The following is a 17,778-nucleotide window of genomic DNA, read 5'->3' as shown; positions in this document are numbered from 1 at the left end:
TGGACACTCCTGGAGACTCTGGGACCAGGCCACCTGTCACAATGATGCCCGCCAGCTCTGAATCTGAGAGGGGGAGGTTTGGAGATGAGATGGCACCCACCGTTGTAGAGCAGCAGCAGCGCCAAGAGAACAGCCATCCACTTCTGCTCGATGCCCCAGTCTCTCATGGAGAACTTACGCAGGGAATGCACAAACAGGCACTGCAAAGCAAACGTTCCGGTGACTGACTGCTGGGCCTCACTTACCCCACCAGGGAGGCGCCAGCCAGGGTCCACCGGGCCAGCCACTAAGTTAAAATGACTAATGAGGTCCCACCAGCTATCAATGACATCAGACACCAGTGAAAGCCAAAACAAAAATGTATAATTGCTGCGTGGAGCCAAGGGAGAGATGGGGCACACGCTGTTTCCACAAGGCCACAAAGTCTCTGCAAACAGAAAACATGCCCACTGCCGGCATTTCCGCTTGCCTGCTCCAGTCAGGTCTCTTCCCACATGGAGGCTCACAGGACTTCCCAGAGCATGGGCACATCTGTAGATGCCACCAGGGTACCTGCCCCAGCCGGGCAGCTGACAGCTACTACAGAAGATACTAGCATCCCCAAGGGAAAGCCAAGGGGCAAAATCATGCCACTCAGAGGCTGAGCATGTTTTCAGACACCTCCGTAGGTGTGCAGAGCCTTTGGGAGAACTGTCTTTAAACAGCTTTCAAACAGTGTACAAGTGTTACACAGAGGCCTGTTATTTTTTTCACTGTCACCTAATATGAACTAACAATTTTCTGGGATGCATGAATTTCTGGCCTGTGGGCTGCTTTTTTTCCAGCACAGGTTATCTGCTTTAGTTCAGGCTCCTTTACCATTTAAGAATACACTTTGGGTATCAATATTTGGGCCCCAAGGCAGCCCAGATACCAGGTAGTCCTCAAAATATGAGACCAGTGGTCCACTTCATTCTCCATGGCCCCAGGCGAGGCACAGCTACCCTAAGCCTGCCTGTTTTTACCACACTTCCCACGCCTGCCTTCACTATTTGTCTGTGTGCTGGGCTCCACTGTGGGGCTATAATGTGTCAAGGGAGCTTTAGGCATCAGCTAGAGAGGCCATCCCCGCACAGTGCGGAGCTAATGACGCACTCTCTGTCAGCTGGAAGGTGCACAGAAGCCGATGGCAGGACAGCGACCAAACAGCACACTCCGTCTCCAGTTCCTACGTCGCTGTCTTCATGGCTGGGCTTTTTCAGGTGCCCTTCCATGCTTTGATATTTTCTCTGAAATGAGTGTGTTTGTGGGCACAAACTTCATTCAGGTTTCAATGAACAAAAGCTTGCATTTGCAGAACCATTTCTCTGCAAACTTTTCTTTCAAAAGTCCAAAGACTCAAAGGCTCAAAATGATTTTCTGAACATAAGAAAATGCAAGTGAGAGCTGTATCACTTGCACTGAGTATCAGTGTATCAGTGCACAGTGGGGTGGCACTGAGACGGCCACCCCAACATGCCAACTCCCTTCCAGGAGCATTCGAGGATGACAGGTGATGTTTCTGTTACAGCGGTGGGGATTTATTGAACGTCGGTGATGAGCGATGGCTCTTATGCCATGCAGAAGCTGCCACGGAATGACACGCATCCTTCGCTCTTTGCAACACAGTGCCTTAGTGCACACAGACCCGGCCAGGCCACGGGAGGGCCTCGCTCAGGGTTTGGCTAAAGCTCCAGGGAGCTTGCTCTCTGATGACTAGAGCTACACAGATTAACCTCATCTTCAGTGACTGGGCCAGGGCACCCCACCCAGGGTACCCCCCATAGTCCCCCACCTTCCCAGGCCCCTACCCCTCTCAGCACCCCCACCTCCCCAGTCCCCTTCCCCTTCAGCCCCCCCCCCCAACATCAGGCAGATGTTACTCACGATCACAATGAAGGTAAGTACCACAAACACGAAGCGGAACCAAATCTCCAGCTGCGAAAATGCAGGGTTGTATGTCTTCCACTGAAACAGGAAACAGGTGTGGAGGGAGGAGCGAGGAAGCGGGGTGGGGGGGGGCCAGGGGGGCACGCAGGTGTCTGTGTGAACAGGTGTGTGTGTCTTCTAGTGAAGACTGACTTCAGGTCTGCACCTGAGTGGCAAATACCTGACCACCAGAAACACTTATCCCGGGGTGAGGGTACAAGAAAGACGGTTACACCCCAGGTGAAGGCAGAGGGGGACATGTCTGACCGACTATTAGTAACAATGACTGAGGAGTTGAAAATGCTTTCTCCTTCTGTTTTTTCACAATTTTGTAAAATTTTAATAAATTTTACTTCTATATTAAGGAACAGATAAAACAAATCTTAAATACTAAGAACTTTCTGAAATGGTTTTAAGTGGTGAATCCAGCAGATAAATTAGTCTATAGTCATAAGGGCATTTGAATTTTAAACTTTTCTATCAAAAGTCAATCTTCACTAGAAAATGCCAGTCTCTACAAGCAAAGAGACAGACTTGTGGCAGATCTAAGTGTGAAAAGCATTTCCTAAAATACTTAAGTAAAAAATGTAAATATGAATCTGTAAGCTGTAATAGTCACTGGTAGCTAAGCGTGGGCGGGGCTGACCGAGAGTGCCCTGGCTTCTTCAGCTTCTGTGCTGTCTGTTTAAGCTATTCTTGGACCCACCGACTAAAAAACTGTATGAGGCACCGATGCATCCGACCACCTGACAAGGGAGCCACACAAGCGCCACTGGCCGCACACTCACTGTGAAGCTCAGCTCCTTGACGGGCTGGTTCAAGTGCTCAAATCCCACAGTCACCGTGTACTGCGTGTAATTCAGGTAGCCAAGGTGGACCACGATGATTTCTGCACATTTCTGAAAGAAAGGAGGCCTGTGTTGCAGAGGCAAGCTAACGGGACCCTCCCACTCACAAACCAGAAGTGACTCATTTTCAACAACAGATGAACAAAACCCATCATCTCAGGAGACCTCACCAAAAGCTCAGGGAAAAGTCAGATGCCAGCTAAGGATGGTTCCTGGAAAGCAAGCACCCAATAGGCATTTTCTGATTTACCTCAATCAGAATCACCCTATTGCACATAACTGAGAGGCATTACATCACTGGCATAGAGAAGCTAATTATGGTGAACACAGGCCTGATCCATCTGTAAATGTGCCACTGCGTGGGGAGCAGCAAGCTTATCTATCAGACCAAGTGTCACAGCCCAACTTGTCCTAGGCCTGTGTCTGCAGTGCTGGGGCCATGCACAGTCCATGCATTTCCTACACAGATCTCCTCCAAAGGCTGCAAGCAGTGGCAAGTGGATCATGTGGGTTGTAGATGTGGATGCTCCAGGGTCTACTGAGTCCTATGCTTAGTCCTTGAGCATTAAGGCCTGGGGCTCCACTATACAGAAAACCCACACCCCGTGGTGTGGCTGTGCAGCCTAGAGAGGCCGGTGGCCACTTTCCATCATAGCTGTCTGCCACAGGGACCTTCAACACTGCTCCATCACCTGGACAGTCACACTCCCTCTGTGCAGTGACAGTCTGGCTGCTGCCTGTAACTTTCAGCGTGGCTCCCGACAGTGCTGATGGAACTACAATTGGTCAAAACATACCAAGGGTCAAATGTCCCAGGCCAGGGTCGGAAGACAGGCCAGTGCTTTATGTAAGAACCTTAGAAGTACAATAGAGCAGTGGCAGGGTGGGCTGGCTACCATCAACACTGTTCATCCTAAGGAACAGGAGGGGAAGCGCAGAGGAGGGCACGCAGCAGAGGCTGAAGGTGAGCGAAGGTGTGTGCACCTGGGAGCCTGCAGCCCTACCGCCAGCCACCTGGGTTGCCCCTCAGAGGGCACAGGGGCCTCCCAATGTGTGTGGCTCTCAAGCCCAGTAGAGCTCATCCCCTTCCTGCTGTAACTGTCAGTCACAGGTGTAGCTAAGGACTCACTGGAGCCCGGAACAGGCACATGCAACATCAATAGCTCACTGGTACAACATTCTGTGGGACAGCGACACTTCTACACGTAGAAGAATCCTTTTCAAGTTTCATGGGGGTGTTTTACCTTTTAAAAAAAGATTTTATTTTCTATTGTATTTGTGTGTGCGGGCATGCCCCAAAAATGCCAGGAGAGGGCATTAGATCGATCCCTTGGAGCTTGAGTTACAGGAGGTTGTGGGCCACCTGATGTGGGTGCTGGGAAGTGAACCTCTCTCCAGGCAGGGGTGTTTTTATTAGGAGTTACAGCTCAGGCCATACATACCGTCAAAGACACCTCAGTTCAAGCATCCTAGGCTCAAGCCAAGCTCTGTTTGAACACAAAGCACCTGGCAAAGGATGGAAGCTCCCTCAGCACCTCAGGGCGCTGGTGTTGTTTGTTTGTCTATATCAGATTAGCAGCAAAGGCTAGAGGGGTGGCTTAGTGGAGAAAGTGACTGCCAAGCAAGCGGGAGGGCTAGGGTTCGGATCTCTACCTCCTGTAGTCCCAGCACTCTGGAGGAGGAGATGGGACCCCTGAAGCAAGGCTGCCTATGAGAGCTCTAGGTTCAAGTGAGTGCATCTCATGTAATATATGAGCTGCAGAGTGACCGAGGAAGACACCCAGACCCAATCTCTGACCTCTCTGTGCATGTGTTCAAACATGGAAACATGCATACATGTGCAAAATAAAAAGATTTTAAAAACCTGAGAGGATGACAAGCACCCATGTAACATAAAAATGCCTTGTTTTCTTGGCTTAGGACTATTTGCTTGCAGCAAGAAGGGGAGAGCAGACTGGATAAAGAATAGAGGGCAGATGCTCCCAAATCGTGTGAACTGATGCAGGAAGGACCACTCTGAGGATAGCTGTGGTAAGCGCATCCCAGCAGCAGTGGTGGAACCCAGCCTCCAACTCCCCCCACCCCCACCCCCCACCCTGATAGCCCACTCTCCTTCAAAGTGCCTCCCACTGGCAAGCCAGGGTGACAGTGACAGCAGCTGTGGGAACAGCATTCGGTGAGCAAGCAGCTGTGTATCCCACCCACTCTGGTGGCCAAGGGAGATGTTGCTCATTCCTGCCCGGGGCTGCAAAGATGCCTTTGGGACTTTCACACATGTCACCTCATTATTCAGTGGAACTGACTGTGTGCCTCCTGAATACAGGATGGTGGGGGGGAGGGGGACACATGGGACCTTGATCCTGGTGACTCTCCCAGAACAGGCAGGAAGGGCTTAATCCCTCAGAGGAGAATATGTTCCAGAAATGGTTCAGGCAGTTGCTTAGGTGGGAGGAAGGACACAGGTTGAAAGGTCAGTTACTTCTCCAGAGGCCATCCTGTCTGGATGGGTGGCCATGGCTGCTGAGGTGAGAGGGTCACCTCACCCACACAGCTCACTTTTCTAGAGCCCGGGCCAGGGTTCTGGGCCCTTTGGATCAATAGGAGGAAACAAGAGAGGAGGTCACTGCACAGGAGCCTTCCTCTGCTCAAATTTCTTCTTGCCAGGAGAAAGCACCAATATTCTTTTTATTTATTTATTTTTAAATTTATTCACCTTCCGCCGGGCCTGGTGGTGCATGCCTTTAATCCCAGCACTCAGGAGGCAGAGGCAGGCGGACTTCTGTGAGTTCGAGGCTAGCCTGGTCTACAAAGCGAGTTCAGGACAGCCAAGACTACACAGAGAAACCCTGTCTCGGAAAAAAAAAAAGTTTATTCACCTTCCATCCCAATCATGGCCCCCTCCCCTCATCTCCTCCTGGCCCCACCCTCCCTCCCTCTTCCCCCCAACCCTGTCCCCTAGTTCTCAGAAAGAAGGAGCCCTCCCTTACCGCCTGACTCTAGCCTATCAAGTCTCCCCAGGACTGCCTGCATCCTCTTCCTCTGTGGCCTGGCAAGGCTGCCCCGCCGTGGGGAAGAGATCAAAGAGCAGTCAGCTGAGCTCATGATGGAGACAGTTCCTGGTCCCCTTACTAGGTGACCTACATGGAGACTGAGCTGCCTATCGGCTACATCTGAGCAGGGGGCCTGGGTCCTCCGTTGGTGCATCAGTCTCCTTACTGTCAGTAACTTGGCAGGATGTGTGCAGTTAAAGCCTCACAGAGGCTTCTGGATAAAAGAGCAGCTCAGATCCTGTTGCTTCCACTTAGTATCTGTGTCAACATGGACAATGGCTGTGACCTCTCGAGGCCTCCGTTTTTTCTTTTGTGGACCTCCCGTGAGGGTTTAATGAGTGACTTGTAGAAGGTACCCAGCATGAAGCCTTGCAACCCATCCCAGCATGCCCTGCTGAGCTGGCCCTCTCTCTAATCACCACCCTCCCTCTTCTGACCCTCTCCAAGTGCTCCTGCTGCCGGGGACCTGTTGAATCCTGGCGTGGCTCCTAGCTGTTGCAGGGATGGGGCCTGAGTTATAGGCTTCTGAAAAGAATAGAGTATCAATGAATAAAGGTGTGACGGTTCACTCTTATGATGGATCCCACAGCCACGCACTGGACTCCAGAACAGATGCCTAAAAAAGTGGTTGGTGACCCCAGGAGACCTGGGCACTGCGCCGCAATCCACAGATGGTCAGAGTATTCAATACCCAGTATAAGCCCCCCAAAGCCGCTGAGGTCAGGACGAACCCTACGGCCTCAGAAGAGGTTCATCCGAGACTTGGTCCTCCACATCTACCCACAGAAACCAGTAGGTACCGTATGGCCTCAGGGTTTATGGCAGACTGAGTGTTTATGCGTACGCACGTGTGTGAATGCATGTTTGTGTGTGTGGTTACATAATATTAAAGTGTTTCGGTGCAGCAAAGAAAACAATCACCAGAGTGCAGAGACAGACTCTAGACTGGCGTCGGCAGGGTGGGGGTGGGGGTGTCTTTATCAACTACACATCAGAAAGGGGATTACTACCTCAGATATATAAAGAACCACAAAAATTAAACACCAAAATCCAAAGCATCCATCAACAAATGAACTAAAGAACTGAATACATAGCTCTCAAAGGAAGAAACATAGATGACCGATGCTTCAAAAAGTGCCCAGCATCCTTAGCCATCAGGAAAATGCAAAGTAAAAGTGCTTTGACAGTCCATCTTACCCCAGTCGTAATGGGCTATTATGAGGAGAACAAATTCCAACAAATGCTGGTGAGGAATGTGGGGAAGAGGAGCCATATTCACTGCTGGCAGGAATGCAGACATCAGTGTGGAGGGTGTTCAACACACTGAAGCTAGCACTGCCACATGGGCCATCTGTGTCACTCCTGTGGTATGCCAGCAGGACCTAAGCCAACACACCACAGAGACATTGCACACTCATCTTTATTGTTACGTCACTGATAGAATGGAGAAACGCAACCAACCTAGATGCCAATCAGCAGATGATTAGGTCAAAAATGAAAGACATATACAAAATGTAATCTTATGTAAATAACCATAAGGAAAAATGAAACCATGACGTTCGTGGAAAAATGGATGCAACTGGAAAACATTCACTAAGTAAAATAAGCCAGACCACCAAAAACAAATACTGCATGCTTTATTTGCAGATCTGTGTGTGTCTGTATGTGTTGCGTGTAGGTCATAGCGCTACAAAGAGGGTCATGGCAGGGAGGTGGGAAGCAGAGGCGACAGGAGAAGCTAAAGAAAGCAGAAAAGGGTAGAGCGGGGGGGGGGGGGGGAGTGGAGGGGGAGGAAATCGGAGGCCTGAAGGGGGCAATGGGAAGAGGAACAAATAAGAACCAACCCACCATTTGCCTGCTGAACTAATTTGCATTTTAAAACCTGTTTAGAAGTCTTCACCTAGCTCTGCCGTCTGTTGGACAAGCAGGTCTGTGAGGACATATCGTGGGGGCACACTCACCCCTGCACACTTGAGGACATACTGTGGGGGCACACTCACCCCTGCACACGTGAGGGTCCTTGTGCGATTGTGGACCTTGTTATGAATGTACGTTGTGGTTCCATCTTGAGCTGCACCATCGACTTTCACAGTCATGGAAAAGCTGGTCTGAATAGATGTTTCTATAGGAGAAAGAAAGTCAGTTCCTGAGACGGCACCAGGCAAATCCCAGGAGCCAAGCTGCCTGCTGACAGCCCATGAGCCTCCTGAGGCCACACCGCCTCCCTCAGTGTTTGAAAGTCTAAGTGCAGCAAAGGAAAGCCTTTGCCTCCTCCCACCATTGCTGAGGAACCTGTGTTATGTTAAACCTGCATATCTGATCCATTCGTTTCACCTCACAAAAGGGTATATGGCTATGAAATTATCCCTTTAATTCTCTGAATATTCATTAATTTGTACCAAGATATAAATAGATCCTTAACATTTCTTTTTTTTTTTGAAAGATTTATTTATTTATTATGTATACAGTGCTCTGCCTGCATGTACACCTGCAGGCCAGAAGAGGGCATCAGATCACATTATAGATGGTTGTCAGCCACCATGTGGTTGCTGGGAATTGAACTCATGACCTCTGGAAGAGCAGTCAGCGCTCTTAACCTCTGAGCCATCTCTCCAGCCCGATCCTTAACATTTCTGACAAAATTTGCTAATTATATTCTTCTTAGGAGAGAGAGACAGGAGGTGGGGGGAGAAGAAGGGGGAGAAGAAGAAGAAGAAGAAGAAGAAGAAGAAGAAGAAGAAGAAGAAGAAGAAGAAGAAGAAGAAGAAGAAGAAGAAGAAGAAGAAGAACAAGAAGAAGAAGAACAAGAACAAGAAGAACAAGAACAAGAAGAAGAACAAGAACAAGAAGAAGAACAAGAAGAACAAGAACAAGAAGAAGAACAAGAAGAGGAGGAGGAGGAGAGAAGAGAACCAGGGCTTAGCATATAAAGAACTTGCTGGTAAACCTGGCCAACCACCTAGGTTCCATACCAAGGACCCACATGTGGATGGAGAGGACCAACTCCCTATTGTTGCCCTCTGACCTCCACATACATAAAAACACAAACATTCTTTGAGAGTCTTTGAGAGAGAGAGAGAGAGAGAGAGAGAGAGAGAGAGAGAGAGAGACAGACAGACAGACAGACAGACAGACAGACAGACAGACAGACAGACAAACAGAGAACATGAACAAACAGTTTGAAGAGATGCTGCAGCATTCAAGAGAGCTTGATGTTTATGACTGGACTTGAGGTCCTAGCACCCACAAACGTTTATAACCCTAACACCATGAGAGGGAGACAGGAGGATCCCTGGGCCTTTCTGGCTGTGTAGATGGAATCTCTTGTGTCTATATAGAAACATCACCTGTCAATAGAAAGCTAATGGCCTACAGCTGAGGCAGGAAGTAGGCAGGAGGGATGCAGTAGGCAGACAGATTCTAGCACAGAGCCAGGCACGGGAGACTCGTCCAGCAAGACATGAAGGAGGACAGACGCACGGTACCTGAGCAGAGGTAATCAGCCACGTGGCAGAACTTAGATTAGAATAACTAGCTTATTAAGTTATGAGCTAATCAGGGAATGAGATGCATGGCCTAGATGCTTGTAAATATATTTTGAGTCATTATTCTGGGAGTTTGGGGCCAGGAGGAAAAACTTGCATTTTACATATGGCACTCTACATAGGATGCCAAATGTAAAAAGAATAATTAGTATGTAAAGTTCCAGGGTGTTAATATGGTGGCAGTTTATCTTTAGCCAGCTAGTTCCCCAATGAAGACAAGAGACTATGGTTTGTTTATAGCTCTGGAGGACAGATATTGGGCACTATAAACATATTCTGATCCTCCATGGCTAATCTCTCTTCCTCCCAGCCAAAATCCCCACAATACCTACATTTTTGGCCTTCTCTGCTCTGGCTCTTTTCTCTACCATACCTCTTGGACCTCTCCTCATGGCCGAATCCCCACTTCCTCTCCCTTTCTCCTCCCCTCTCTGGAAATGGATGTCCTACCTTATTCTCTTTAATGCCCAACTACTGGCTGTCCAGCTTTACTGGCGAAGCAGAAAACAAATGGTGACATGTTTACACAAACATGAGACAGGAGGTACTTAGAATAAACATCACAATGCCACGTCTGATTGAAACCAGATGGTGGGACAGAGAAATCAGCATTTAAATGAAAAATGGTAAACTTTACACTGTGCACAATAACATTATGCCAACATGGCTTCCAGGAAATGTGAGCCCCAGGTTCAGGGAGAGATCATGATTCAAAAGAACAGGAAGAGAGTGATAGACACGGAATGTCCTCCTCTGGGTTCCGTGCCAACACCCAGGTGTGCACCCTACCCACATGCACACACAAATATTTAAACAACACATACAGGTGACTTCATCAAACGATTACAATCCCATCCCAATAACCATAATTAGCAACTTGGTATTCAGCTTTTTCCTAGACCAGCTTAAGCAGGATTTATGTGTTAAATTTATTTTTGCTTTTTTCTCATTTCTTTTACTATGCTCAAGGGATTGGTTTTTTTTAGAGAACCGCAGCTGATCAGGAACCACCCTCAATTCTCACTAGGATGAAATATGGCTTGTGTCATGGGAGATGCAGAGGCTGGTCTCTGTCAGCAATGCTGCCCCAAGGTCAGGCTTCCCAGTAACACCCCTCCCCGACACACTACCCAGGATCCCGGGGGATCAGGAGCCTGCCTCTCAGTGTCAGGACTTGATTCTCTCTTAGTTCCACTCTGAGCTCAGCTGTCCACACCCTGCAGAGATGCACCCTGACGGCAACTGGGACATAGTGGAGGAACTTCCCTTCTTTCTAACGTGAGTTGAGGGCATCTGCTGCATGCGCCCAGACACTGCAGTTTATTCCACCCTGTAGGCTCAGTTTTCTTAAGCAATATATTTTACTACAACTTATTAACTGAGCGTACGTCACTTATAACCCGACTAACCAAAACAATAGGATAAAAGGATTAAGGAACACAATAACAAAACCGTAAGGATATTAATTCCGAGGAACGATTCTCCTGGCATAATCCGCAGGATTTCTTCTGCTGGAACCGAGAGTAACCAGAACCTGGAACCTCAGCAGGAGCCGGAGCCCCGAAGCCTTCCCTCAAGAGGTTCTCTCTAGGAACGTCTCAAAGTGGAGCATGAACAGACAAAAACTATCTCAAGTCTCCAAAAAAACTTCGCCTCCAGTTCTGGGCTCACTTATATCACTCAGAACCAGAGTCTGTTCACGGGATCTTTTCAGCTGGCAACAATCAAGCTCCTGCACGAGGTGGTTGGTCTTCTAGTGGATTAACCTCACCTGTTCTCTCACGAGACCGTTCCGATCCCGCACTTGGGATCCTAGAAACAGGTTTACCTCTCCTTCCCCACCCTGACCACCAGCCGCATACCTTCTGAGGGCTCCAGCTCCACGATGCATGTCAGCCATAGCTGCTGGTTATACGTAGACAGCGGGTGCGAACGCATTGGAATGTGCTTTAGGTGAAGCAGAAGAAAAACAAAAACAAAAACAAAGTAATCACATGACCGGCTCACAGAATCCCTGAATATCTCACCTTAATGTATAAAGCAAATGTTTTGCCCACAGCTCAGATCACAAGCCCTGGGGGAGCTGGGTGGCTTTCCTTTGCAGAACACAAAGAATCAGCCTCCTGAAGAAAGCAGCGGCTGCACTGCCTTCCTGCCTCTTCAGGACCAGGCAGCAAGTCTTACTACCAAAACCACCAGCAGCACCGGCGGACTGGGCAAGCCACTGGCTGACACTTGTTATTCTGGGCATCAGAGAAGTCTTGAGAGGACTATGTCACAATGGTGGCTCTACAGTGTCTCCCAGTATTAAAGACAACCAAGGCAGTGGCGGTGGCAGCTAACTGTATACAGTTTCTCTCTTTGCCCTTTTAAAAATAGTAAGGGAGTCAGGCGTGGTGACATATGCCTTTAATCGAAGCACTCAGGAGGCAGAGGCGGGTAGAATTCTCTGATTTTGAGGCCAGCCTGATCCACATGTCAAATTCCAGGCCAAGCAAAGCTACAAAAGTGGGACCTTTGCCTTAAAACAAACAAACAAACAATGAGAGACCCTAGTATGTAGGCAGGAGAGCAGAAGGGAAGTCCAACAGTGACACTGAAACTACGTGGAACACGGTGCTATGAAAACGCAGGGCACGATCAGTTACAGAGACCAGCTATGAAAGACACAGGAGAGAGGCCCCATTGCTTACTTCTCCAATGGAAAGGACTTGTTTTTGATAAAGGTGATGATAAGTCGAGGCACATTTAGTAAGGATAAGCCGGCTTTCATTTAAGCGGAGCTCATGCAGGGAATCCCAAGCAAGAAGAGGGTGGCTACTCTCTTGGATCATGGAACAAGTCCTGACTTGCACAAACACCGTGAAATGGCCAGCCCATAAAGCACTTCTCAAGCAAGCACAAGCACCTGAGGTCTACACACTTGTCCTAGCATCCTCAAGGGCTCACTGGCCAGCCAGCCTTGACAGTTCGGGCAGCAAACTGTCTCTGTCATTTTTTTTTCCACTTTGGAAGCTGCTAACCTGCACTTCCGGTTTACTCAGGTAATTAATTTTATTCCTTCTGAAGTCTCTGATGAGGTTGAAGACTTAATTTTACAATTAAGTTTAGTTGTTTAGGGGTTAAGATGTTTTTAGGTATAGATAGATGTTTTAAGCCGATAGAAATGAGATGTGATAGATATTGATTTACATTCAGAATTTTAGACTCACCAAGATAGGAAAGATGTTTTCTTCAAGGCTGCCAAATACAAATAGCCAAAACACTATATATGTAACATTAATATAATTCCTGATTGTTTTGTGGTTCTTGCTGTATGTAGTTTTTGTTTGTTTGTTGTTTTGGTATTTTGAGACAGGGTTTCTCTGTTTATCCTTGGCTGTCCTGGACTGTAGCTTTGTAGACCAGGCTGGCCTCGAACTCACAGCGATCCATCTGCCCCTGCCTCCCAAGTGCTGGGATTAAAGAGGTGCACCACCACCACCCAGCTGTTTGTAGTTTATTTTATATATGTGTAGTAGTATAAATGTATATGTAAAAAATTAAAAATATTTTTTAAAAAAGAAAGGAAAGAAAGAAAGCTGCAGCTGATGGCTTCTGAGGACCCAGCCCTGTGGTTGGCCTCTGGCCTGTACACACATGCATATATACACAGATTAAGCTTTTTAAAGAAAGGGTTGATGGCCGGTCGTGGTGGCACACACCTTTAATCCCAGAGGCAGAGGCAGGTGCATCAATGTGAGTTCGAGGCCAGCCTAGTCTACAAAGCAAGTCCATGACAGCCAATGCTACACAGAGAAACCCTGTCTCAAAATCAAAAAACAAAACAAATCAAAACAAAAAAAACAACAACAACAAAAAGAAAGGGTCAGTGCCTACGTCACCACTGTAAACAGCGGGTGCAGCGGGGTTCCCTGTCACGTCATAAGCAGTCAGGACGAGCTGACAGCACTTGGAACTGAGCTGACAAGAACCTGAGCAGGAAATGAGAGCTGTGTGTCTCCTGAGAAGCCAGGGCAGGGCAGGGCAGGGCAGGGCAGGGCAGTCCATCCTCAGAGGCTTCCGGCATGGCCACTTTTCAGAGACAGCACAGTCTATAATGAGCGCTGCCCACTTCTTACTTAGAGCCCCTCTTACCTTTTTGCTACTATTATGTGAGAAATTAGCAGGGGAAGTCTGGATCACTTCGGGTCCTAGAGCAGCAAAGAGAAGGGGAGAGAGAGGGTTCAAGTGATTAACTTACTGGTTTTGTTTTAAAAGCAAGGAAGACTTGTGCATTAGACAGAAATGGTCTCTTGTACCTGACGTGATTTTATTTTTTAAAGAGATTTTGTGTAAGTGGGTAAAATACTCAAACACAGAACAGATACTGTGCCGTGTGACACCGCTTACATGCACCTTAAGGCAGAAAGACCAACATGCAGTGGTGGGGTCTCCGCAGGCTCCCTCCCCGCTGCTCTCCACAGGGCCCCTAGGAAGAGCTGCTAGGAAACGAAGGCTTGTTAATACATCTATCCAATTAATGGAGTCTTCTAGAAATATTAAGCAGGAGCTATAGTGACAGATTTCCCAGTATAAGCATAACACACGGCTTTTTTTAAATAGACAGTTTATTTTTAAAACAGACAGCTTATTAAGTTCTTCCCCAATTTTACTGCACTTAAAATATACAAAGAACCTTCTATTTTAAGCACATGTAAGAAGAGTGCAACTCAGAAGGCTTCGGTAATCGGTACTGTGTAGACGCCGTCATCCATCTCTGTAGCTCTTCTAGTAAAACTCAGTCAGTAAGCTCCCGACTCCACCTCTCTCTGCCCTGGTAGCCATCTCTGTGGACCTCCGTGTGTGCACGGGGTATCAGAGGACAACTCAAGATGTCCTCCTTTGGAATTGTGAGGCATTGACAGCAAGTAGTCCACTGGCTTTACCCCCTGAGCCATTGATGTGCACCAGTTTCCTGCAGGGAAGCACTTTAAACCAGTGGGTCTCAACCTGTGGGTCACGGATGACCCTTTCACAGGGGTTGCAGATCAGATACTTATATTATGATTCATAACTGTAGCAAAAGTACAGTTATGAGGTAGCAACAAAAGTAACTTTATGACTGGGGTAACCACAACATGAGGAACTGTGTGCCACCGAGTCACAGTATTAGAAAAGTTAAGAACCAGTGCTTTGAGCTGGACGTGGTGGTGCACGCCTTTAATCCCAGCACTCGGGAGGCAGAGGCAGGTGGATCGTTGTGAGTTCAAGGCCAGCCTGGTCTACAAAACAAGTCCAGGACAGGCAAAGCTACACAGAGAAACCCTGTCTCAAAAAAGACCAAAACAAACAAACAAACAAGCAAACAAACAAACAAACACCCCACTGCTTTAAAAATAAAGGCAAACAGCTCAGAATAGCTTCAGGAAGTCCCTGAAACTAAGCAGATTCACTAGGCCTCTCTCTCTGCCAGAGTAAGCAATAAAAGCTGAGAGTTCTCCTCAAAGGAAGGGAAGCTGAGCTGCAAAGAAGAGACCGGAGAGGAGGAAAGATCTGGACACAGGCCAGCTGCCTGGAAGAAGCAGAAACCAGCCAAGCAGCCTGGAAGAGGTTTAGACCAGAGTCACTTGGGAAGGACACTCTTCAACATGCTGAGCCACCTGCAGGCTGTGCGGTGTGCCCAGGCCTCTCAGCGTCTGTGAGCTGTCACTCATGCTAGGGTGGGCCTTAGTGATGCCGCTGTCTCTGAGTTAGTTCTGCTCCTGTGACCCCTCATTTATACTCCTTGAATGAACTCCTCCTCGTTGGACTTCAGTGGTGTCTGTACTTTGGTCTGTCATGGGATCCCTCTCTGGGGTAAGTAGATGTGTGTATTGTGTCTCCCCAGGAAAAGTTTTGTCACACGACAGCCACCTCGATGCGCCATCTTGAAGACTGGATAATGTTCATTTGTGGTATGTGTCATATTTTCCTTACCCATTCATCTGTCAATGGGCATGTAAACTGGCCCACCATTTTAACTACTGTGGACAATGCTCCTATGAACACAAGTATACAGAAACCTCTTCATGATCTTTATTTAGAAATCATAAGGAGAATGTGAGCGTTAACCATTTAATACTACTTGTATGGCATATTTGTTCTACCCTTTCCCTTTAAAAATAAGGCTTCTAGAGACAAAATACAGTCTGCACCATGGTAATTTGTGTATGTGTGCACATGCAAACATGTGTGTTATGGGTGTATGTGGTGTACACACAGAGGGGAGGGGCATGTACCTATGAACATGTGTGTGCATAGGCCAGAGAACAGCATCAGGTGTCTTGCTCTGTCAGCCCCGAGGCCAGTGCTCTAAGGCGGGGCCTCTGTCTGAACCTGGCACTTACATTTCCCAGGTGGGATGGAAGCCAGCACGCCCCTCCCCAGACCTGTGATCCTTCAGTCCCCACCCCTCCCCAGCAAAGGCACTGGGGATGTAGGCACGGGTCCTCAGGGTTTTGCAGCTAGTGCTCTTAATCTCTGAGCCATCTCTCCATCTCCTCATGCAATGTTTTCATCTGTTCTGGCTATCTCTACCTTTTAACCAGAGAATTTAAGCCACTCACATTTATTACAGACGAGGAGGGCTCAATTCTGTCTGCTCTCACCATGCCTGTTTCCGATGCATTTGTTTCCCAAAGCCTCACAGCTTTTTTGTTCCTCATTTAACACCCAAAGTCATATTCTGTCCAGGATTTATAACAGCTTAGTATGATAACACATAAAAACTCTGTTCCATCCTTCAACTACAGTCACAACTGTGACATGATCTTTATGAGGACACATATATACATGCACGTGTGCACACATTGCACGTCATGGACGTGCTGGGCAGGTAGAGGCCTGCCTGTAATCCCAGGGCTCAGAGGGCAGGCGCGGCATCCTCAGAGCAAGCTGGCTGTCTGGACTAGCTGAGCTGGCGAGCTCTGGGTTCAAGTGAGAGATCGTGCCTCAATATTTAAGGTGCTGAGTAACAGGAAGCCATCTGACATGAACACACACACACATGTGTACACACACATACACACATAGACATCTGACACACACACACACATACACATACATCTGACAACATCTGGACACACAGGCACCCACACACACAGATATCTGACATCAACATCTGAACATACACGCGCACACACACACACACACACACACACACACACACACACACACACACCAAATTGCTAGGATGTGGCTCTTCTGCTGGACAATTTCTACTGTCTCGTGCTTTTTACACAGCCCTGGAACTTGGGATGTCACCAGCTCAACCTCCCTGCACCCCCAGACCCATTCACCTAGACCTTTACATGGCCTGTCTCCCCCTTAGTGGGTTCTAGATTCCCCAGGACACAAAGACTCTAGAAATGTTGGAGTGAGCTACAAAGCAAGTTCAAAGCAGGCTGGCTTATTTGAAGAAGAAAAGGGAACAGAGGAGGAGGAGGAGGAGGAGGAGGAGGAGGAGGAGGAGGAAGAAGAAGAAGAAGAAGAAGAAGAAGAAGAAGAAGAAGAAGAAGAAGAAGAGAATAAAAGGCAGGTAGCAGAAGCTGCTAGCATAACCAAACTGACCTAGGGCCCTGGCTGCTGTGAACTGCATGTCTGCCCTGCCAGCTTACCTGCCACACCTCCCGAGGACACAAGATATAGGCATGCCTACCTTCTGCCTTGTAGGCTCAGAGAGAAGGCACATCTCCCTTCACTCTAAGGCCTAGCTGGGAGTAAGAAGGCACCGAACCTAAGTGCTGTAAATGGAAAAACAATTAAAAGACAGACTTACCCTCAATCCCAACGAAGACGGTCAGGCCAAAGCAGATGAAGAAGACGACAAACATGAGGACAAAGTGGCGCTTGGAGAGTGTATACAGCCGCATGGGCGCCAGCCTGTGGAGCAGAAGCCAAGAGTGAGGACAGCAGGTCTCATGCACCTGTCCCTGCCCGGGTCGGCACCAGCACACCGCCTCCATCTCCCCAGCCCAGCGCTGGCCGCGGAAGCATACCAGCTCCCAAACCCGCGGACCAACCCTTACTAGATAGTCCTAAAAACCTTTGTAACATTTCATTCCTGTGTGTTCTGTGCCAGAGCCTTCGCCACTGTGGCCTGCCTCCTGCGGGACAAACTCACCCCTTGTGGCTGAAGAAGAAATGCACTGTGGTTCCCATGCAGGAGAAATGTCACCACGCCACAGAGGGGACCTAACCTTTTACACAGCCCACTTCTGGCTGCCAGAGTAGAGTCACAGTTCAGACCAACAAGGAGCCTCGACTCCGTCATAGAGCCACCGCTGCCATGCCCAGACTGAGAAGACCAGGGACCAGAGCCACCAGCCATTTCCATCTAGCTCCCCCTCCCCCACAATGTCGTTCCCC

General features: G+C 48.3%; 1 protein-coding gene across 3 annotated transcripts in view; it reads right to left on the bottom strand.

The window, feature by feature from the left end:
- TMEM181 (transmembrane protein 181) overlaps window positions 1-17,778 on the bottom strand; it is a 54,031-nt gene that overhangs the window by 12,675 nt on the left and 23,578 nt on the right. For all 3 annotated transcript variants that reach the window (XM_084777547.1, XM_084777546.1, XM_084777548.1), the window contains exons 2-8: window positions 17,189-17,292; window positions 13,528-13,583; window positions 11,253-11,337; window positions 7,846-7,967; window positions 2,736-2,846; window positions 1,906-1,986; window positions 101-200 (exon numbers count right to left, since the gene is read on the bottom strand). In XM_084777547.1, the coding sequence (XP_084633673.1) occupies window positions 101-200; window positions 1,906-1,986; window positions 2,736-2,846; window positions 7,846-7,967; window positions 11,253-11,337; window positions 13,528-13,583; window positions 17,189-17,292 (659 nt within the window). The remainder of the gene's footprint in view (window positions 1-100; window positions 201-1,905; window positions 1,987-2,735; window positions 2,847-7,845; window positions 7,968-11,252; window positions 11,338-13,527; window positions 13,584-17,188; window positions 17,293-17,778) is intronic.

Source organism: Acomys minous, assembly GCF_964271855.1.
Source record: "Acomys minous genome assembly, chromosome: 3".
Classification (NCBI taxonomy): Eukaryota; Metazoa; Chordata; class Mammalia; order Rodentia; family Muridae; genus Acomys; species Acomys minous.
Note: the sequence above shows the minus strand (reverse complement) of the source record. Positions and strands in the feature narration are given on the sequence as shown.